At 26.9% G+C, this 25210-nt stretch overlaps 1 protein-coding gene across 1 annotated transcript; it reads right to left on the bottom strand.

Annotated features, from left to right (window-relative positions):
- Positions 1-1919: 1919 nt before the first annotated feature.
- On the bottom strand, positions 1920-20968 carry LOC107162406 (putative peptidoglycan muropeptide transporter SLC46). Its single transcript, XM_015509290.2, has 8 exons — positions 20396-20968; positions 7194-7896; positions 6505-6877; positions 4904-5005; positions 4665-4802; positions 3748-3831; positions 3527-3683; positions 1920-2961 (listed from the first exon to the last, which is right to left on the bottom strand). The coding sequence occupies exons 2-8, from the start codon at positions 7782-7784 to the stop codon at positions 2715-2717; spliced, it is 1692 nt and encodes a 563-aa protein (XP_015364776.1). The 5' UTR covers positions 7785-7896; positions 20396-20968; the 3' UTR covers positions 1920-2714.
- Positions 20969-25210: the final 4242 nt, after the last annotated feature.

Below are 25210 nucleotides of genomic sequence, written 5' to 3'. Positions count from 1 at the left end.
AACGCGTACAACGTATGATACTAGGTTGCGTACTTGCTATAATATCATATAATATATGCGATTGATATCAATAAAATTGTACAGTCAGTCGCTTAACGATAAAAAACTCATAGCTATCGCCTACTATTATAATATTTATAATACCTTGCAACATTGTATGTAAGTATTACGTCTTATTAATGAGCTATTATGAATAGCATACCTATACGTTTGATCGTAGGTAGAAAAATTCTATAACTTTAAATTAATTTCCACGCGCACACTCACAATCACCCTAAACCTCTAATTTCTAATCTTTCCTCTGCCACCATTCCCAACAATCCTCCTCGCCGCCTTAAACGTAACTGGTCATGTGATTTACTTTTATAATCAGCATAAAAAAACTTATAAATAAAATCAAAAATCAAAATTTATTATTGAAGTAGTGTCACTGGATGGGCCCTTCTATCACGCCCACATGCCTTGTAAATAATGTTATAAAATTTACTTATTGTATCAAATGTATACTGATTGTAAATATATTGTGGTTTTTATTTGTAAAAAACTAAATTAAACCTCCATGTTTCCCACTGACTGATTAGACGATAAAAAAATAAGAGTCCACGACATCAAAATGTTCCTTATTTTTAATCTATAAATCTGAATTTTATAACTGTTGAGACGTCAAACATCAAAATAAACATTATTGTGGGATAATATTGATATTAATCACAAATATGTAACGATTAGTAATAATAAATAGCTTCGAAAATTGTACAAAAAAAAGTTTTAATGTATTCATTATTCACAATAAATTCATATTACAAATTAAAAATGTACTGTTGCATAACTATAGAGGTACAAGGTACAGACGATTTTTCATACATTACTTAAATATATATATATATATAATTAACAATGATTAAGTACCAACCAATTTTCACTTTTTTAAGGAGCTTTAAATAGGCAATTTTAAGAATTTATTGTAAATATTTAAAATACCTATTTATAAATTAACTTCAAAAGTAGGTAATTAATTAATAATTTTGTGTTAATATATTTCTATTGTCTTATTGAATATTACTTAATTTGTATAATGAGTAAAGGAGAACTTTCAATATAATTTTGTTTTTTATAGGTAATTCAAAACAGAAACTTTACAATAAAATTGTAACGTTTTTTATTTCTGAAATAGAGTAATTCAATTTTTAGCAATTTATCTGTAAAAATTTGTTAGTTTTTAAGATTTTTGTTCAATTATTTTATAAAGTTATATTATATTATGTAAAATTCTTAAATATTTATGGTACAAAATATTATGATCATGATACAGTGACTATTTTCTTAGTGGTATTGCAGAGAAAACCTCACCTACTACGATTTTACGAGTGGAGGTTTGTTTGTGAAGAGATGGCTCACGGTGCCCGATGAAGATTACACCACCCAACGTTTATAAAATCAAAAAAAAAATTAATTATTTACAATTTAATTTTGATGTCAACAAGTTTATTTATGAACACTTATATTATATCTTCTTAAACAAAATTCAATTTTAACATGTCTAGTACTTAATATAATAAAAATATGTACATATATACAATTTTTAAATTACTATTCTATAATTTTGATTATTTCCATATTTTATACATACTAAATTTACTTATGAATTATAGTAAATAGATAATAATACTAAAGTAACATCCATTCTTTGAAGTTTTTATTTATTCACAGTTTTGTTTTTTTGTTTTTACATATGGTATTCGGAAAACTATGAAGTAAATTATTACTTTTAATTGACATTTATTACTAATCTTATAATATTATGGTATTGATTACTTTTATTTGATAAGTACTTGAAATTACTAAATTGAATCTGTATGAAAATGATATTTAAAATATTTAAAGTATTGTAGTTTTATTACTTAACAAGTAACACACAATAAACATATTATATTATTATATTTATAATAATAAACATAACAAAAAATAAAAATAAAATCAAAACTATGTTAATTGTCTTAAATCTATGTTGTTTAACTGAACCGAAATAATTCAATTATTTTTAATACCTCGCGGTGAAAATATATTATAAAACATGCAATGTATAATTATATACTATATGCATGAATATTTATGTGTTTATGTAGGTATATTTAAATGTACAAAGATGGGCAACTTAAAATTAAGATATTTAAGTCTGTTGGGAAAAATTATAAAAACTGTATATTACGTTTATAAAATACAATATACTATCAATAGTATAACATTATTATATAACTCGCCTCACTAAATAACTATTAAATTTATATGTATACATATAAACTATACAATATTTTTGTTTTGGAATGGGACACTGAAGTCGTCAATTAGATGCCTGCAGGTGGCTATTAGCTATGGCTACACGTGTAATACAATACTTCACTCTTAGAAAAACGATAGTCAAATTTTCAAGAAAAATTGTTCCACAAGGTAACTTTGAATTTCCTATTCACCGAAAAACGGTAACCGTATACGAAAATATTTAATCGCAACCATGACGATACTAATTTACAGACATAAATTAAAAATGAACATCAAGTTATTGATTTTGAAAAAGAGTTATTGTACAGTTAATGTTTACGGACGTCTTAACTTATGTACACATGTTACACACGATGCGAATGAACGAAGTTGTGATTTAACATAAGAAATAAAAAATACTCAATCATTGAATTATACATTGTTGATCGTTAGAATTATTTTCCATTGGTAGCTCCCTCTTCCATCTGGAATGCTATGTTGTCGAATCCCAAACTTGAAAATTGTCCCGAACTTCTGTGAGTCTGTGTCCGCCTATCTAATATAGTTTTCAAATCAAAGTCATGCGAGGATATCCTAAAGTCCAAACTATTTTTTTTCTTCAACGCTTCAGATTTCTTTTCTTCATCTCTGATCTCTGCTTCTTTTTCTCTTTCTTCCTTTTTATGTTCATTATACATCCATCTATTATACATACACATAATAACATAACATATATTATATAAATGATTATGGAAATGATTATACAGTTAATAATCGAGTTATCTAACAGATAGGTTGACATTTTCTTATCAGATTTTATTGTTAGCTATTAGTGTATAAAAGCCCGAATTGAGACCTTTAAGTCATATGTATTTTTCTTTTTAAGCCAAGAAGGTTGCTCTGTTGTCAACTGTAGGTACCTCGTGATTGAGTAGGCTACTGTAAGTCCTACAATGTAGGTCCTACATATATATTATTAACCTCTCTTGTGTAGAAAAAAGTACAATACTGTTTTTTAACACTGTTTGAACAATATTGGCGTCGTAGGTGTTATAATTACTCACATAAAAGGCCCGAGATTATACTCGGCAGTCTTCCCTTAATCCGGGCCTGAGTGCACCAAAGAATTAAAAATAAAATAATATAATGCTAACAAAACTGTATAACCTAACTAATTGCTGAATCTTATAATATGATTATATTTTTTTTAAACCATATTTATAGAATTATAGATAAATACGATGTAGAACATCAATATTATACTAACAGAAATATGAGAGCTGCAGGAACAGTTAATGCGCCACCGAGTAAGAAAAACGCTCCAGGAACCGTCTTCAGTGTGGCCTTGTACACAGCGCTGTACATTGGTCCATAAATTAGGGGAACCAGAGCTTCACATACGCCAAAGAGTGAATTTACCTTGCCTGAAAAAAATTAAGCACGATTAGATACAAAAAAATCGATTTTAAAATAACCATTGCAACATACCTAGTTCATCTGCCGGTACGAGTTTGGAAATAATCGATCTCATCGCGATAAATGACGTGCCGTTTACAATATCAACAAGTGGTGCTGTAAACATAATATTTTTAATATCACTTGTATTTATTTTTACATTTTAAAAAATGAACAAGAAACATTTGTAGAAACATATTTGCTTTGTCTTGACACTTGTATATTTATAAAATATTACGGAAAATAAAATCAGAAATATCAGAGCTACGAAATTGTATTGCTGACAAATTATTTGAACATCATAGTAATTATTATAATATTTAATTTACACATTAAAAAATGTGCATGGGCGTAAATTATAATACAATATACTATTTTTTACAAACATTTAGATTTTCAGAACTATATGTTATAGTTTCTTCACGTTTAAGGCGATTCTTCTTTTAAGAGCAGTAATGAGTAGGTACTTCCATTTAATTTTTTTCGTAGTTGAATTGATACAATCAAAACTAAATTATAAATTTCATTTACCTCCACTTTTTATTTTGATTAATAGGTACTACTAACTAAATTTTTACCTAATTGAATGTTTTCGACGCTTACGTACTTAAATAATATTAATTGATAATGATGTTCTTACTATAATTATCTAATTTTAGAGCAATAAGATTATATTATTATGAATTATGATTGCCAGATATTATTATTATTATATCATAGGACATTTATTATTATGGGTACCCATCATTAATTTTTCACTTTTAAACATGTGTACGGTTTATTATTTTACAAATAATTGTCATACCTATAGGTATTATATTATTTTTATACACATAAAATTATATTGCATTTTCAGAACCTATAATATTATAGAATTATCGTGACGTTAAGGCGCTTTTTCTTTAGCTACTTTCATTTGTATTTAATTTTTTTGTTGAATTGTTACTAACCCAAATAAAATACAAAATCCGTTGTAGCGAACGCGTATACGAATCCGGCCAATATTTTGCTTATACATGATATTACTCCGATTAAAGCGTCATCGATTTGCAGCATGTGACTGAACACCCCGACCGAAAAAATTGTACCTGTTTAGATAAAAAATAAAAACAAAACACGAATATATTTATCCTAGTGTAACATTGTCTAAAAACTTGAAACTTTAATTGTTGGATAAATGTTGACGAACCTACAAGATTAGTGATCATCGAATAAGTGGAAAACATACTGTAGTTCACTTCGTCCCAATTGAATCTTACGCGTGTAAACAGATACATCACAGACATTTCACCTGCAACATTTTATATTATATTTTATATGTTTGAACTGTTGAATTACAAACCATAATCTTAATATTATATTTACACTTAATAGTTAACACAATATTGTATAAAATTATCTAATTACAAATAACGTACAAGAGCCTGGGACATACAGTATTCTCTCGCCATTGCAGAGTCCAGACGTCATTTTTAAAATCTTTTGAGCCATACTACGTGGTAGATGCAATAATGTTGCGTAGTATGACTCAGTTGACTTAAAAACGACCGTTCATAGGCCTTAACATTCAATATATTTCACGATGTTTTAAATTTCGTGGATTCCATTGAATTATTATTAGTAGTAATTAGTAATAGTAGTTAGCAGTTATAGTAGTACTAGTAGTAGTCGATGAATTGATATTTGAAAAACTATAATACATTTTGTTTTTATGTTAATACATTTTAAAGAAATATTTATTTTTTGACCATTTTTTTTTAAATTCAAATTCCATTCATTACTGCCGTATTATCCAACTGTCCAAGGTTATACTTGGCTCTTGTTTGAATATCAGAATAAATATTAGGACTACTGACAAACTGAGTTACAATTTTTTTAGTTATATAACTATTAAGTATAATTATAAATTATTTATATGCTTAATTTAATTATATTTACTTACCTACTTGAATATAAAAAAAGAACGTTTTTCAATCCGATTGATAGGAATTATAAAACGATATTCATAATAAGCATCAACTATTCAAAACCATTTATATATTAACAGACAGCGATGAAAAATTTAATTGTAAGTAAAAGTTTTCAAAAAAATTTAAAAGCTTTGTTCGGAAATCGAAGGTCATCGTGATTAAAACAATTACGTTGTTAAAATTTTAATTTTCTGCTGCTATTATCTTTTTCACTTTCTTCTATTATGGGAATTTTTCTATATTACAAACAACAAGCTATACCTAACATTATTATTGAGTTTCTTGACTTGTAAATAACCTCCAGATATCTGCATGCACTTCGACTTAAATTAAAATTTATAAATATTAGGTAGAAAAAAATATATATAGGTAAGTAGTTTTTTTTTCAATATGAATAACATTTGATGAAAAAATAATCCACCTCAGAGTACCTTATAAAATAGTACAATTTAATAGATATTAAAGAGATTATTCGAGAGGAAAACATACATTTTTTTATTATATGTAAGTGTTATATAAAGCGTAGACGGTAGCATTGATTAGATATGCATTGCATATTTTGTATTTTATATAGGAGATGTTGATATTAATTATTAGGTATAGGTAATGTTTTACAAAATTTATATCCAGCATTGTATATATAACATATTTTTGTATGCCTATCAAATCAATCTTATAAAACAATATTTTATCAAGCCTTAAGTTGTACAAATTCCAAGGTCGATTAAACAAGTGAAAAATGAAAAAAAACATTGTTCACTCATTATGAAAAAATAATAATACATTCAAGCATATAAATTATTTGTTTAGTTTTACTAACCGTGCATAGGACCCATTACGGTAATGACGATAAACATCAAAGCAATAATTCTTAGTCTTCGGTTGTATTGTCCTTCCTTAAATGTCACTCGAACGGCTTCTTTTATATGGCTTAGGCTGAAAAAGTCCTTGAGGAAATCCACACAGGACGTGTTCCTCGGCGGGGCTTTGCTCTCAATACTAATCTCTGGTGTTGTCTCTTTGATGAAAATCATGCCGTATACAAAACCAAATATGTATAGTACTGTGGCTATGATGTAAACGCCATAAAATCCGAGTTCTCTGAACAGTACACCCGATAACGCGGTACCGATGGGCACACCTACAGAACAGAAAACGTTCACTATACCAATTCTCAAAGTGCGCATTTTCACCTGAAAAAAATCAAAACGAACCAATTTAAAAAAAAAATGTTAACCTTTTAATATGGATCTCTGCAATGAAAAAAGTATTTTTACACGTTTCCAAACGGAATCACGTGAATAACAGCGGATGATTAATAACTCCACGAGGAAATTACAATAACTCTACGATTTACACCTTAATACCTTATATTTTCATGAAAGTATTCAAATTACAAAAAGGACTTATAAGGGAAATTACATTATTAGCAAGACTGTGATGGGTTAGGTTTTAACCTATGGTATAGCTTAAGATAGTATGTATATAGTCACTTGTTTTTATACTAACCGTAGTCACGTCTCCTACATAGCTGAACACGGCCATAAACATGGTCATCCATCCACCAGTTATAGCCGGTGGTACGGACTCCACGAGCCCAGCCACCTCCATAGGGAGATCGTAAAAGTAGTAAGTACAAATCAACAGGCCGATGCTGGTGAGGAATTCGCCTATGATTGGTATCAGCATGCACGGCTTACGCTTGTGGTTCCGGTCGCTCCACGACCCGATGAATATTATCAGCACCGACGGTATGCTGCTCTGCACAATCGTCTTCCATATTATCATGTCAGCCACCAGCTCTTGAACTACCACCTCATCCTCCGTCGTGTAGTTGTCCGTCGTCCGACTCTCCAGCGCTGAGCACGTGGAGTTGTCCAGATGAAGGTTCACCCGGCACGCCTTCTGCAAGTTCAGATTCTGCGTGGCGAGTGACGCCAGCACGCTGGACACTATATAACATCCCAACATTGGCTCCACCGTACAGTGTTTCAGCATGAACTTGGCTTTTGACATGATGCTCATGGCCTGCCATGATTCGTGATTTTCTGACGACGGCGACGACTTCTCGCGTCTTACCCCGCTTGTGTCGTAGGTCATTGCGTTTTCGGGGTTGTATGGGATAGTGGTCAAACGCAGCTATGAGTTAAATCGAATATGTTTAACAGCAAAGTACACTTGAAATCTGGACTCAAACATGTCGGCTGAATATCTAAAACCAAACATAAAAAAAAAAAACTTGAAACAGTTGTTAAATATTCGTAGTTAGTCATCGTCATAAATATAAAAATAGTATAGGTGAGGATTCGATTTTACCTTTAATTAATTTAAAAATAAAATAATATCACGTCTAAAAATATAACATAGATGCCTGCTGCTTAGTTGAATGGAAAATTTTTAAGAATATTGTGCAGGGACTATATTTACATATTTTTAAAGTAATTCATATATAGAATAACGTTGAACTTTATGAAAACAACACAGAATTTACAGAGATTATAACTTCAAATCGATCGATATTTTTTTCGTGCAATTTATTTTTAAGCGTTTTTGTGTCAAGATCATGAAGAACTAAGAGAAAATTCTTTGCCAAGTAATAATAAAGTGCTTTAAGGAAGAACCATTGTAACGTCATTGAGATTAAAAAAACCACAAAAATCTTCGGCAACATAATTATTTGAATTTTAAAACAATAAAATAAAAACGATAGTAAAAATATAATAACAAATTATTATGAGCCGATGTGATAGGTTTGTGGTAATAATTATAATCGAGCGGGTCAATGGTCCACAGCAGTAACTTATAAGTTATAAACAATGACCTTATGACACACTTTGTGCAACACCATTAAAGTGACAAACTATCGTGTATATAATAATAATCAATATTACTTCTCTCTTCATCTGTTTTACTCTTCATTTTGCTCTCTCCGTCTCTTTTTATATCTCCGATCACGTAAGTGACTTGAGTTTTTTAATTTTTTTTCTTTATTAAATAATGCATACTCAAAAGAATGTCGACAAATAACCGGATAAATCGTGGTGACCATTAATGATCGTGATATCATAAACGTTTGTCGTCCATAGCATCACACAATAATATAATTTTCCAAATTAATACGAAACAATAAGTCGACGATTTGTGAAAACAGAGGCGCAACCGCGCAACTAGGATATATTTTTTTAGATAACTCTAAATGTGAACTTTATTTTTTGTAAAAACCATAATATTACAGTGAAATTAGTAATTGCCCTATAAACTCCATATTTTAATACTAATATTAGACTTAAGTTAATATGAACTGTAAGGATAGTAAAATATACATTTATAATGAAATAAGAATAAATAAGAATTTAAAATAATAATAAACATTTTAAATAATAAATAACTAACAATTTTAATTGATTGTTTTTTTTTTCTCATCAAGAAGACGTTACACTCGCATTTAGAGTTTTTGTTTTACAAGAATGTCACATAGATAATTTACGTTTAACAGTTGATGTTAAGTTTCATTGGTTTTGATATTAAGTTCAATCAATTAATCATCAAATTTATACCTTACGATATTCTTTCTATTTTCTTAAATGATTTTTCAACGTTTTTAATAAAAAGCTAATCATACAAATTGTAAAAAAACAATAAAAAGTAAAATAGTAAAACATATTATGCAATGCTAATGGCTCACTTTAAAATAAAACATAAAAAGCACTCACAAAGAGGACACAGATAATGTTGTTACCTTTATAAATTTATCAATTAGTTGATTGCTCTTAAAATTTCAAATTAATAAAACTAACGTAAGCCACTTAATTTAAATTTGAAGTACGATGCACTTGTATAACTGAGACAACAGATGCTAGTTGGAGCGTTCAAGGAATTAAAATTTTTTTTCAACTCTTTATCGGTTATTGACGTTGATATAATTTTAATTATATTGTTTTTTTTTTGTTTCATCGTAATTTTAATTGAAAAAAAATTTTTTGTGGAAAGTTCTATATTATATTATACATTTATACATACAACATTTGATAGCTAAATTATTGTGTTTTCAAAAATTGGAACATTGAATAAATTTAATTCATAAGTAGTTGGAAATTTTAAAGTTTCAATCTATACATTTTATGATTATTAACAATAATAAATTAGATTAGGTTACTGTAATTCTAAACTATAATTCACTAAATAGAAAACAGAAAATTATATTAAGAATTAACCTTGAGTTTTGAACCATGTCATACGCCCATATCCTTAACCTACCACAACATCAATACATAATTTATTCAATATTTAAGTGTAATACCTAATTTTAAATAAAATTGCATAGAAACATAAAGTAATAAAATATATTTTATTCTCAAATATTTAAACGACACTAGTATTATTCTTTTTTCTAGTTTACAACATTTTTAGAATGGTTTGTCAAATTCGCTTTGTACCAGTTAGGACTATTGTGTTAAAGGGTATTTATAAAATATATAGTGGTTTTTGTTTGACTATTTTTTCAGTATGGTTGGTAAAACATAGATGAGCAATAAAAATATATTCATAAGTAAGAAATACACATTATTCAAATAAATAATATTTTTTGTAACAAATTTATCTTTCAGAATGTCTAGACCTCTAGACACAAGCAAAGAAAATATAGTTGTGCAATTTTCTATAGTTCAGTGTTATAAGTCTATTATTTTAAGATAAAAATACGAGTAGGTATAAGGTTGATATCAATAATATAATCTATTAATTATTATGTTATATAAATACTATTATAATAATTGAAGTAAAAATCAGGTGCTTAGATTATACCTATTATTCTTATATTCTTATGTTAGTAGTTTTAACCATAACAATTACAACAGTAAAAGACGTAGTTTATAATAATGTAACAAAATATAAACAATAACGGTATAGGTAAGGTATTATTCATAGGCGCAAATGGGGGCTTAGCGGGTATTAGCATCCCCAATTTTAAGATTAGCACCCTCAAATAATATTCGTGTTTATTTATCAAAAACTTCTATTTACAAAGAAAAAAACTAAAATGAGAAAATGCATAGCTTAAATACCCTTAGTTTTTTTTTTATTAAAATTGTGCCTAACTATTATTTTTGTCAATTAGATTTTCAAATCGTTAAAATTAAATATATTTAATGTTTTAAACACGCCTTTGTCAGATTATTATTTGATTTCTATAGGTTCACAATTTCATATAGTATTATGTACAATCGCACTATTTATCACCGAAGTAGTTACGTTAGAGGCTAAAGTTTATAGTTAAGGAAAATAAATCAAATTTTCCTAGAACCTCGTAATCACATTATACTTGTAGATTTTTACCGATTTAATACTTTCAAAACATTTAGGATAAATACGCGTTTTGTTACCTACCGACAAACGTCATTAGGCACAAGCACAATACGATTAGTCTAAAAATATCCATTGCACATATTTATGTATTATGAGGATTGTATTTGTGCATTGTTACCACATTGAATTATATAATTATAATTTGGTAGATACTGTACCGACAATTAGTATATATCGAAACTTATTATCGTGCACCTTAAGTAAAAGTAATTAGGCGCATAAGGTGTTTGTAGTGATGAGTTAAGAACCACCACATTGACCTACAATTAATAGTAGTAATAGTGATTGAACATTTATAATGTTATAATATTATGTTGCTGGCAATATCAGCGGTAGGTGCCATCGTCCCAATATTGTTGTTGTCAATAAAATCTGCTTTGTTATACAACTACTACAGGTATCCTCAGAATTAATAATTGCGCTTTTATAATGAAATATGTTACATGGCAGGCCGATATGTTTTTCAAATGACTTTTCTATTGAGATTTGTATAAATTATTGTAAAACACAAAGGTAGGAGGCGCATTGATTAGTAATAATAATCAATGGTAAGAGTTAAGAGTCACTACTAATTTATAATAATTTCAAAATGTATGTTTGTAATACAATATGTAACTTTCTTGTTATAAATTTATCATCAAGTGGAATAAAATAAATGTTTAAATATTTTAATTTTACTATAAAAAAATACCTTTTTATTGAATATAATTATTCAAAGAACTCGTTACTCGTTTATTAATATTAATACTTCACATGTCACTGAACCGACTTTTTACCAAGTACCTACATTTTTTTTTTTTTTGAATAATTGTTTATAATCTGTATATTCTACGAATCGGTACTTAACAACGTGAACCATTTAACGTTTATTACAACTGTATAAATAATAAATAACATCATTCAACTAGTTCAAGGCTTGATGATCTGGCAAATAGTGTACTATATTGTATGCGATTTGCGAATCTTATTAATTTATTATTTTAAAAACTTGAAAAATTCAATAAATATTTTAAGACAAGAAAATATACACACGTCATCTAGCTTACAAGAATTAAAAAATGATTAGTGTCTATTTCATAGACTGTGAATGAAAGTATTTTTTCGGTACGATCGTTTGTGTGAGGCTTGAGAAAATACTCAAAATTTCAATTGCTGTAAATTTTAATATTAGTTTTTTTTGAAAATAACCATTTCCTCAAAATGAATGGTGATGAGTTATAGCCAATTACTTAATTCAATGTGATATTCAACACAAAACGTAATACCTACGTAACATATTATGATTCAAATCTATTCTACTGACAGTTCTACCTGTTTCTTTATACTATTGTCTTCAAACCGTATTTCAATTATATTATTATTTAGTTTTGCATATATTATGTTATAATATGCTCGTAAAATATCAATTAGCTACCCAGATCATAATTTTATAAAAATCTTGATATCGACCTTGTAAAAAACAAAATTCATAATATGCGAACCTAGTTTTAAGTTCCTTCTCATCATAATTTAATGGTATTAGTAGTCATTTGGCAACACGTGTATATTTAGCATGTTATACATCATTGTGCTAAAATCGGTAATTCCCGTAACCTCGACCCTGCAGTATCTATAAATAGTTTCCCTCGAAGAAAGTTTAGTGTGACTAAGAGGTCAGGCTAAACTTCCACTTCCCTCCCAAAAAAAAATGTAGTACGAACTCGAACCCGAAATCTGGTTCAAGATAAATTTCCCGGCCAACACGCATAATAACAATTAATGTACACCACCCCCGAGAAATTGGTGTAAAAATCAAAAATATAGACATGCATGGAACTTCAATAAATTGAATATCGTTAGTACATCTTATCAGTGTAGTATAGTAGCTATTTAAAATAATTATGAGTTCATATTGAAATTTTTATACTGCAGAGATTTTACGACGGAAAAGGGGTTGATTTTAAAGATAGTGTGTATTCTATTGTTCACAACTTTTTCCTAAATATTTTATTTGGAATCTAAATGACAAAGAAAACAATTGGGCCATCTCCACATTGTTAAAGGGGTAAAACATCCATATTATAACACATAATTTTGTTTCATATTTTACCAATTTCATTTTATAGTAGGTATCTATACAAATGGTTATAAATATATAAATATGATGTGTGTATGATTTTAATCAAGCTCTTCGATTAGAAACATTGAGTATTTTCATCATCAATGACAACAATATTCTGTCCTTGGCCTCAATAAAGTATTCACCAATTTTTTGTGGTCACAAATCACAATTTTATAATATTATTCCACGGATAATAATACTCATAAATAACTCTAGAGATTTAATTCACAATAATAGTGGATTATTAAAATTGTTTAGGACTAAGTTTTGTTGACTACTTAAAGGTTTATATATATTCTTGGTAAACCTGTTTATAATTTTCTTCAAAACTTGTGAACAAGATCCAATAAGTAAATTATACAATAACACAAAATTATACTTTTTATATTACAAACTAAAAAAAGTAGCTTGTGAGGCGCAGTCGTACAGTCAGCTGTAGAAACGCTTTGAGTGTACGTACGGCCGATGTTGCTAACTTTCAGACGAGGGATCACCTAGGGTTTTAGCAACAAATCCTTGCCACATATCCAACTAGGGTTCTAAACCAACAGTTCTTCCCCGACAAAAACAGCTAATGACCATAGATTCCAAGTTTTATGATCAATAAATACAAATAATAAAAAAATAATATTTTTTGGTTATTATAGAAAAAAAATTGTTAAATTTTATAATATAATATTATTATTATTATATTTTAGGATTTATTAGATAATTTGAAACTGTATGGTCATTCTTATTTAGTCTTGAAACTATTTATTTTTGAAAATACTATACTGAAAAATGTTACCATAATATGAGGTATGTATTATATAGATGAAATGATAATCAAAATTAAATGTATTCAATCCTCAAACAGTTCGGTTTAATACACAGATAAACCTATGGGTGTTGGTATATCTCTTCAATTTTAAGAGAATAAAAAAAATCTTCAACAAGAACACTTTTATATATTAATTTATATATGAAACAATTCCAAATCAATTTACGGAGATTTTGTAGTGTAAAGGATGTCATTACAGACAGTTCTAATTTTAATTTTTTTTTTCATATAACATGCTAAAAGACCTTGATAAATAACCACACTCAGTCCCTTTATTAAATTAATTTTAACAACAACCGCTCAACGCCAGTAACTAGTAACGTGGTCCACAACCACAATGTTTCGGTCATTAAAATGGATTTTTGAATTTTTGTTAGAAATACACAATGGAATTTCCTGTATGTGATAAATGATAAAATATTTATTGAAATTAAATCAAAAAAACAATAAATTCAAAAGAGTCATATTTTTTAAATACTGTAAATAAATAGGTATGTATTACACTGTATTTACACTAACATTTATGTAACAGTTAATTATCCCTATTAAAATATATATATACATTCTAAAACCGTGTAATTTTAGATGAATTAAATACGTATAATATAAAAATAATTTCTAAACCATACTGATAAATAATCTAAAATTTTTGGAAAAATTTTTGATGGGTAATAATGAATTAAAATAATCTTTTTTACATAAAGTTGTAACTTACACATAGAAAACAAAATATCAAATACAATGATGACAGAATGTCATGGTTATATAAATGAGATTTATAGAGTAGGCAGCTTTTTCTTATTTCTATTTAATTGTACAGTGTACACTGTATATAATATAATAAATATACATTTATACAAATATTGGTTATTTTATACACAGAATTTACACTAAAAAATACTCACAAGGACACGTAATTCAAAAACTCTATGATAATTTTATATCATTATAGTTGTGCCATTGTGTCATGTGTCATCGTTGTTGTCCTGTACTCCTGTGTATCTAAACTAAATTATGCAATCAACAAGTGCTACATTTCTATTATTAGCAAAAAACCGAATTCTTTCAATCACCACCATCTACGGTCGATAAAAATCGAACGAGATTAAAAAATATGCAATAAAACGTTCGTTTTTGAGTACTTGGAAAATAAGGCAACTTGTCACTTAGTTTAAACAACCTCTTTTACTTATAATAACAAAAATGTTACGATTTACATGAAATTACTTAAAGTATTGAAATTATACAATCCAACCTACGAATACATGCTATTTTATACGTTTAATCAACACATTTCAGCTATTTTTTTTCCTATTTTTGAAACTTTTAACTAGTAAATTAATTATTTAAATTGTATTTAACCTTATCCCCCCTTCCCCTCACACACACATGGTTAATATTGCATAGGTGCAATATACAATTTTTATTTTAATATTATTTGTTAGGTATTTGAAATAATTAACTGACGTATAATATTCAACACAGACGCGTAGTACAGTTTGAAAATATTCATCGCATAATTGAAAATAATAATAAACGTAGCAGTCAATATTTCAAGTCCCTATACGTTTAATAATGACTAAGTACAGCAAAATAATTAAACTTAACTTGAACTTAAATCGCTCACAAAAATAGTATGTGACTTTTGTGTTAGACTTTTCATTTTTAGTACTACAAACTTATGACTTTAAGAGGAATCATGTTTAAATTTTCAACCCGAAAAAATTCAATAGCAAAAACTTTTGAAAAATTTCAAATATCTATAGTTGGCACAAAAAAAATCTAAAATATTTTGAAAAGTACCTATAAAATATATATGCAGAATTTCAAGATGTTAATATTATATTTGATGAAAAATTCAAGTTTATTCATTAAGCTATTCATTTTTGAATTACAGCCAAAACGCTTAATCAATTTTATCAACAAAATATTTTCATGTACCTAAATTATTCATTTTTCTATAATTTTTTTTTTCAATTTTTCCCGAATATTTTGAAAAATACTGGGAATTTTTTTATTTTGGCTTTCTGAGATAAATAGGTTCCAACTTGATCCAGTTTGCTACCAGAAATCACTCTCAAAGTTTTAGATTGAATCATTTTTTTCTCCATAAAAAGTGCACACACAAAAAAAAAATAATAACTCATTTCATTGTAAAACCAATACCTACATTCATCGCTCCACTCAGAAATTAAAACTGTGTCAATTTATTATTGAAATGTCTGACCCACTTGCTTTTCTTCATCTTAATCATTATATCCGTTCACATAACACAACTGGATAACAAAAACCCTGCGCGGGACTATATGTTAACTGTCCAAAATGTGTGTCCAGGCACGAAAATATAGGTTCAAAATACAACAGTAAATTAAGATCGAAAATGTATATAATTTAAGAACTTAATGAAAACAGTTGAAAAATATTTTATTTCAATTTATTTTAATATTATTTTTACATTGTAAGCGTCGTTAAACTATTACCTAAGTAATATTATATCTTATTATTAAATTGAAATTTTAAAACATTGTTAGAACAAGTTGCAAAATTATTTTTAATGTACCCATATTATGAAAAAAATAAAGATAATAGAATAATTAATACTTATGACATGAAAAGTTTATTTAATTGTAAAAAAAAAAATATTCTTATAAAGCGTCATCATATGATAATAAATCGATAAGTTTTTGAATCAATGATGGCTGTTTGTATTATTATTAAATCTTACTTTTTTAATCGTACTTTCGTATGTGGTATAAAATCATTAAGAATAAGCGAATGTAAATATAATGTTAAACTATCCAATTTGGGATACAAAATATTTTCAATTAAAAAAAAAAGTAGATAAAGTTGAATAACGAGTTAAAATATAAATTAATTATAATCCACGTTTCTCAAAATAAATAAATTATTAAGCATTATACTTTTTAAAAAATAAAGTGGCTCATCGATTTGAGAAGAACTTAATCAAACTATCAATGTGTGTGATTCAAATAAATGTATACGCGATTCATTTTTTCAATGTTTACGTATATTTTTTTAATAATATTACTACTCGTAAACTTACATAAGGTCAATACGATTTATATTATTATGTACCCTTTTGCCGAGTTATTTGATTTAAAACATTTAACAGTGTGGGGGCTCATGAATGGAATTCTCATTTATCAGACAGTAAATAATAACATATACTTACATATCGTAGATACTAAGTAGATATAATAGTCTGGTTGTAATATAATCTTATATTTAAAAAATATCGATTTGTATAATAAAATGTAAATTGTAAATATGTAAAGTTTTTGTAAAAAGCTAATAACCTGTGTAGTTGATGCTTAACTAATTTAAAAAAAAATGTAAAAAAAAAAAATTGTCTGGTTAACAATATTAGTAAACTGAAAACACAGAACTTTAAAATGGTATTCGATAAAAACAGAGACGAATTTTCCCCTACTTGCTATATAAAATAATAATAATAATATTGTGTAACCTAACCTATCGCATGTATTATACTGCATCCACGAGGAGATTGTTCGTTCTGCGACGTATTTAATTTTAAATCGTTCTATATTGAAACTGAGCCTATAGTGTATTTAATTTCTAACTTGGTATATATATAGATACTTATGTATCTATTAAAATAAGCTACCGAAAATAAAATGTGTCTGTTATCACCACATTCTTGTTCAAATTTTTTCTGTTGCTCAAATTTAATGGATAATAATATAATATACCTACATTATTCGTGGGATCCGTTATTAAATTCGATCGTTTGAATTATAGCGATCAAAATCATTATTTTCACTATTTGTATCAAGTGATATATTGATACATATTGATACGCACACAAAACTAAAAAAAATATAACACGACAATTTTTTTTTTTACTGAAAACTTGACAGAGCAGCTCCGCTAAATTTCGTAAACGGAATCCTCAGATAAAAAAACAATATAACATACTTAATATGTATAAATAATGAGATTGACAACAACAGTAAACTGAAACAACAATGAACACAGACATTTTAAAGTGGCGTTCGACGAAAATTCCTGGACGAATTTTCCCCTACTTTCCGTATAAAACAAATAATAATAATATAATGTAACCTAACCTTACCTAACCTATATATTAAACGGTAACCACGATGATATTGCTCGGTTTGCGACGTATTAAATTTTAAGTCGTTACGTATTGAAACTGTATAGCGCATTTAATATCTAACTAGCTATATACATATATATCTGTGTATTAAAATGAGCTACCGAAAATAATACGATGTCTGCAGCTATCAGCACATTCTTGTTCACATTTTTTCTTGTGCTCAAATTTAATATAGATACCTATACTTAATATTAATACAGTATGCACAGAATCCATTATTAAACTAGATCGTTTTAAACTATGGCGATAAGAGTCATCACACTATCTGGATCGAGTGAATGATACGTACACAAGGCTAATATAATATAACACGATATAATTTTACATCGAAAAAAAACACTAAATTTTAAATTTTAAATATACAACAATTTAACAATTGCACACAATTCATTATAAGCATATCATGATAGTTTCTATAATATTTACATTTTACGACTGTAAAAATTTTCGTTAAACAGGAATATATAAGGTACTAATTGAGAATAATGATTTATGGAATTATGTGATTATGTTTTTATTTTATAATATCAATATTGTATTAAATACCTAAAAATTGTTTTATGATAAATTGTACATTATATAATATACCAATTTGATACGAACCAATAAGTACATGACGTAAACTATTCGGCAGTCTTATGATGGGTTTTGGATAACAGTGTTTTGTTTTATTTAGTTTCAACGATGAGAATAATTTTATCTATTAATGCTAAGCGTTTTTAGTTGTTTAACTAAAAGAAAATAATAAGTAGTAATATGATTTACATGGAATATTTAATTAAGGGTTTAAAACAATCTACATTAGGTACTCATTATAGTTAATCATGATTTTAAACAAGAAGAAAATTAATATTTTTTTAGTAAATTATCGATTATAAACGTATTGCATTAGTTGATTTTAATGTACGGACGATTTTGATAAATATCATCTACATATTTTAGAAGTGATTATATTTATATCCAGTGTATTTAAACAATAGATGAGGGAATTTTTTTAATTTTTTTTGTTAGAGGTCCACATAATTAACTTTTATTGTTTCATTATACTGAATCTGTGAATGTACCAAAAACAATGACATGTTATGACATTCGACTGAAATAATAATAATATATCAGTTAAAATAACAGTGATAGAAATATTTTAAAATAAAAATTATGAAATAGTTCGTTCAAAAATGTGTCGTCGCTATAAATAATAATTTGTGTTTTTAAACAATAATAATTATAATTTAAATAAAATCGGTTTAAGAGAAAATGTATTATATTTTGGTAAATAGGTTTGTAAAAAAAAAAAAATAGATAAGTAGATCAAAATATTATTAACACTCGCGTAAAAATGTGATTATAACATTCCGACTATATCCTTATAAATCATGAGTTGCATTATGTATAAACAGTTGTTATAAACAAATTTTAACGACTTTATAGTTAGATAATGACTATTAAAAGGCTTAGACTTTAATGGATGTTACATATCGTTACATACACCAGTGAATTTATAAAAAGGTCTCGTATAGATACTTGTACCTCAAGAACACTAAATTGGTCTGAATAATAAAAAGAAGTTTAGTTCGATCTTTAAACCCTACTGAATAGATCTTCCTAACACAAGGTTAAAATAATTTGTTAGTTTTAATTTAAAAATAATGTGAGCTTAAGTACATTATGGATTAGACAACATTTACGAACTACTTAGCTGAATTTATAAGTATTTACATTGTACCCACCTATAATACAATCTACGGACTTAAATCTTTTTCTGTAAAATTAAATAAACTCACATCATAAATGATTACATACAATTGTATCTAAGAAAACTGAAAACCAATAATTATCCCGACAGACCAAAAACTTTCCTATTCATAATTCCTAGACGCAAGTGACTTAAAATTGTGTACAAACTTTAACATATAAAATCCATTTCGTAGTAGGTAATTAGGTATGCCATTCATTGGAGCGTGGTTACTGCAACAAGTACATGTATTAAAAGTTCGTGAAAGCCAAACAAAATACGGTTAACTGTAATAATATAATATTGTATTATGCATATACGAACATTTAATTCAAAAATTAAATTATTAATTTTCATATCTCTATCTTCAATGGCTGAGCATTGCAGCAATTATTAAAAATAAAATAAAAACTTTTAATGACAACAAAATTATTGTTACATTGTGTCTAATTGAAAAAATAAGCAATATATCATAATAATACACCATTCTCCAACACATATAAGTGTTAATATTAAAACGTAAGAGTTATCTTACCTTTCGTCCGAAATCACGACGATTTGCCGGGTTCATGGTGCAGCGTTAATCTCGTAAAGTCAATCGGTTTATGACATGGTTTGAAATAATTGTCATCAATCAAATGCTGTATAGTGTGTGTACAACAATATTATATTCTTAAATCACGAATTGAATCAGTCCGAGTCGTCACGAAAATGTCACTCTCATATAATATATATAATTATATATAGGTATATATATGATAGTGATATAACTATAAAATATTTGTGGCCGGTGTACAACGATATTAAATATTAATATATTACTGTATTCCTCGTTTAAGACGTCATCTCGAAATATATACTACGATATTGTATAATATTGAGCTGGTATAATATGATAGTCACCTTTTTTAGTATACCCGAGAACTTATAGTATGGAATGAACAAGATTAAAAAACATAATATTATATTATATCATCGATCATTGGTCATTGTGGCGGTTTTAATAATATTAAATCGTAAACGTGTGATATGCGTGTGTGTACCACAGTCGGCGATCGACGTCCAACTTGTGGCTGCTGTTACGCGCTATACTACTATGGAAACAATCGTATGTATCCACGAAGGCTGCTAATTTGTCGTCACTATATAATATAATATATACCTTCGCTGCCCTCTGTTTCCTCCCCACTTCCGATGCGGCAGCACTTTTCCATTTCGCTCGTACCCACGGCAGCGCGGCGAGTGTTTGGTAATAGTAATAATAATAATATCGCCAGCGCGCGCAAACACGCACTTGTTTTCGATAATGATAATATTAATATTATTAATATTATTATTGTTATATGCGCGTTTACGATGGTAATTATTACATTTAAAAAATCATAAAATTACATTACGATGATATGAAATGCTATGCAAACAAAATCACAGCAATTTCAATTACCTGCGCCGCATCGGACGTAAACGGCACGACAATAATGAAATTAATAATACTTTATAGATTCTTCGGCGCAGGTCCTTCGAAGTTTGTCAGCGATTTCCGCGCACTCGCGAACGTCGATCACCAGCAGGATCACGACGCAATATTACACGCCATGTAACACGTGGAGGTAACTATACGATGAAATTATATATGAATATAATTTATTAGTTCGCGCACAATTCAATTGTATTTTATTATTATTACTATTATTATAAACGTGAAAAAACATAATAAAAATAAAAACAACGATTTATAACTATTGCTGTGTAGATAGGTAGGTCCGTATGCTGCAGAACCAAGCTATACAACAACACAACAATGACATTTTGAAAGAAATATGTCATTTAGTACATATTATTATAATTATTGTTATTTTTATTTATTGTCATTGTTTTTTTATTTAACGAAAATAAAATGAAAATATTTATTATATTTGAATAAAACCGGTGTGATACTTCAAATCACACATACCTACCCTAATATAATATGTGTTGGCAAACACTGAACAAAAAAAAGTATTAACATAACCTTGCAAGGTGAGATCAAGGTATAATTTTGTTGAATCCAAATTACTATTGGTATATATTGTATTTACATAATAACAATTGTATCCCAATGGCCTATGTCACCGAGGGTAATTTTTTTATTAATAAAGAAATATATAGGTATATACATTTTTTCAAAGATAAATCAGCAAGGCAAACACGTAATATACTGTAATAGATAAAGCTCAATAAACATATTTGTACAGTTTTTATTGTAATTTTAAATTATAAAAAAATACATCAAACCCATTGAATAAAATACATTTGTATCGTACATAACCATGTATTTTAATAGGTGATCTGTAGATTACGAATATTATATTACCTATATTATATTGTCAATACTTTCATATTCAATCAAAGAAAAATTTCAAGAGGTACCAAACCAACTATATTGTATTGTGAAAATGTTTACTTAATACGCATTTTTAAGTATTATAATAAATTATATTAGGTAATAAAAACCTTCGTAATTTCAATTTTAACAATATTACAAATTAAATTTAATAATTAATGATTAATATCATTACAGTATTTCACACATTCGTATTTTGATTATTTATATTTTTATATAATATACATTGTGTTATTATTTGTAAATTTAAATTAGGCGTTATACCTAATACATAATATATTATATAAATAATTTTAATTTTAATTATAAGATAAATATATGTTCAAAGCATTTAATATAAAACAGTAAATACTCATTTCGTTTAAAGTAATCCCATTTTATAATTATTGAAAACATTGTTTATATATTCGAATTTATTACAAAATAACATTATTGACAATAAAAATATGTTTTACGTTTTTTTCTTTGCATTTTTTAAACTGTTAACTTTTTTTTTTACGACATATATTATTTGATTTTATATTCAAAATTTGAATGAAAAAAAAACATCAGTTTCATATTAATTAATTATTTTTGCACATCGATTAACTTTTACCATATCTGATTTCTATACTTCTTGAAATAAATATTTTATAATTTAGAATACATTTACAATACGAGTATATAACATATAATTCAACAGGGTGCCGAAAACATGTTAAGTCACGTTATATCTATTATTACTATTTTGGTGCACTATAACAAACTATTTGGAGTTAGGATTTTTCTTCTTTGAGATTATAAAATGTATATCGACTTTGATAAATCTATGACTCAATAGAAGTGTAACCTTACCAATCGGTCCAACAACAATTTAAATAATTTTAAAGTCAATTAAAAAAGCTGGCGAACTTTTTATTACAAAATAATCAATGACTAATGTTAAGCATTAAATGGCGTATTAATATAGTATAAATTTATAATACAACAAAATACCACTCATCACAAACTGGGCAAGTGGCTCTGCTGTATATTAGCTATTAAAGGTGCCGATTATCGAGTGTACTTTTTCATTGTGTAGGTATGCCATTGTAATGGATGTGTTAATTTTTAATTCAATGAAATATCATAGTTACCTACAGTGAATAACAATATTCTGATTAAAGACAACCGTCAGCCTATTTTTCTACAAAATAACGGGTATGGTCGAATTGCACTTGGGTTTAAAAAAGGTAATGGTCGAACTGCACTCGGGTAAAAAAAAGGTAATGGTCAAACTGCACTCGGGTAAAAAACAGGTAGTGGTCGAACCGCACTTGTGCTCAAAAGTATTTCAATAAAATTATCATGCATTTGAAGGGGTTAAACATTTAGTTAACACTCATTTTCCTATAATTATTATATTATACTTTATATTAATTATATTTTAAGCTCAAATATGAGGCTTTCCACGTGAAGTTCAATAAATCATTTTCATCACCACATCCAAATATATTTGTTTGTTTTCATTGATGTTTTAACACAATTACAAATCGACACCTACATTTTAATGCAGAATACTGACACAAGGCCATCAACAACACAGTACCAGAAAAAAATAAATAATATTAAAAAATATATTGAGTTATATACTCAAAATCGTATTACCAGGCTAGAATTTTTGAATACAGTTAGTCATTACTACAAAAAATTATCTAAATGACAAAAAAATATTTATAATAAGTAATGAAAATAATTAAATTTGACGATTAAAAAAAAAAATGTTTAAAATGTTTGATAATAATGATAATATAATATAATATAATATGATGTATAATATAATAATTATAATGTAAATATATAAAATTAACATAATATGATGTTTAAAACAATGATATTTAACCACCAATCATTAAAATCATTGTCAGTCCAAAGCCTGTAAGTGGAAAGAAAAATGAGTGTTAGCCCTAACTGCTTCAAATGCATGATAATTTTATTAAAATACTTTTTGAGCCCAAATGCAGTTCGACCACTACCTGGTTTTTACCCGAGTGCAGTTCGACTATTACCTTTTTTAAACACAAGTGCAATTCGACCATTTGTTTGTAGGTAATAAGTGCAAATTCGACTACCCCGAAAATAACTGACGATTAAAGTGATTCTAATTCTGACAAATTTTGTCAACATATAAAATTCATGAGTCCATATTAGAAAAAAATACATTTTTATAATTCAATTTCCATAACATCCATAACAATGGATATAAATATATATATTTTTTAAAGAATTTCGTTTATAGTATTCTATAAAAACTTTTTTTTAATTTGAACCATTTAATAAATTTAGTTAAATTCAACTTTTTAATTAGCTTATATTTTAGTTTTCAAGGTTTTTCCCCTACTTATAATGAAATCTGCATAAACGTTATTATAACAGTTATTTGAAAATAAATACGCATTTAAAATAATTAATAGAAATTAGTATGATTGAGTTTGCTAAAAACAGTAATCAAATAGGTAGAAAAAATAAACAATGGTATAAATGAGTAAATTCATATTTAAATAATAATTATTGTCATATTTATAAACTTAGACAATTTTATTAATTGAAGTCTACTACTAAATTTCACTAATTTATTTTATTATTTCTATAAAAATGTATACTTGTCAGTATTAAATAATTAAATAGAACATTTCACTTAATATTATTTAATAAGAATATTTTATTGTTGGTAAAAAAATTTTGGTTAATTTATAAATTCAAAAATTAAATTGTTTTATTTAAATCAAATCTAGTTAAAATTGCACTTGGCTCAATTCGGCATAAACGTTGTGTTTTAATAATAACGAATTTGTTCAGAAGAAAACCAGTTTACCAAAATAGTATAATTTAATATAAATATAATATTCGTTAAATACTCAAATTGCAATTTACTAAATAATTTGAAATTAAAAAAGTACATATAATTATATTTTTATTGATATTTATTGGTATGTTAAGTCCAACACA

This window comes from Diuraphis noxia, unplaced genomic scaffold, assembly GCF_037042655.1.
Source record: "Diuraphis noxia isolate RWA-SAM2 unplaced genomic scaffold, SU_Dnox_SAM2 contig0002, whole genome shotgun sequence".
Lineage (NCBI taxonomy): Eukaryota > Metazoa > Arthropoda > Insecta > Hemiptera > Aphididae > Diuraphis > Diuraphis noxia.
The sequence above is the reverse complement of the archived record's forward strand: the minus strand, read 5'-3'. Positions and strand labels throughout refer to the sequence as shown.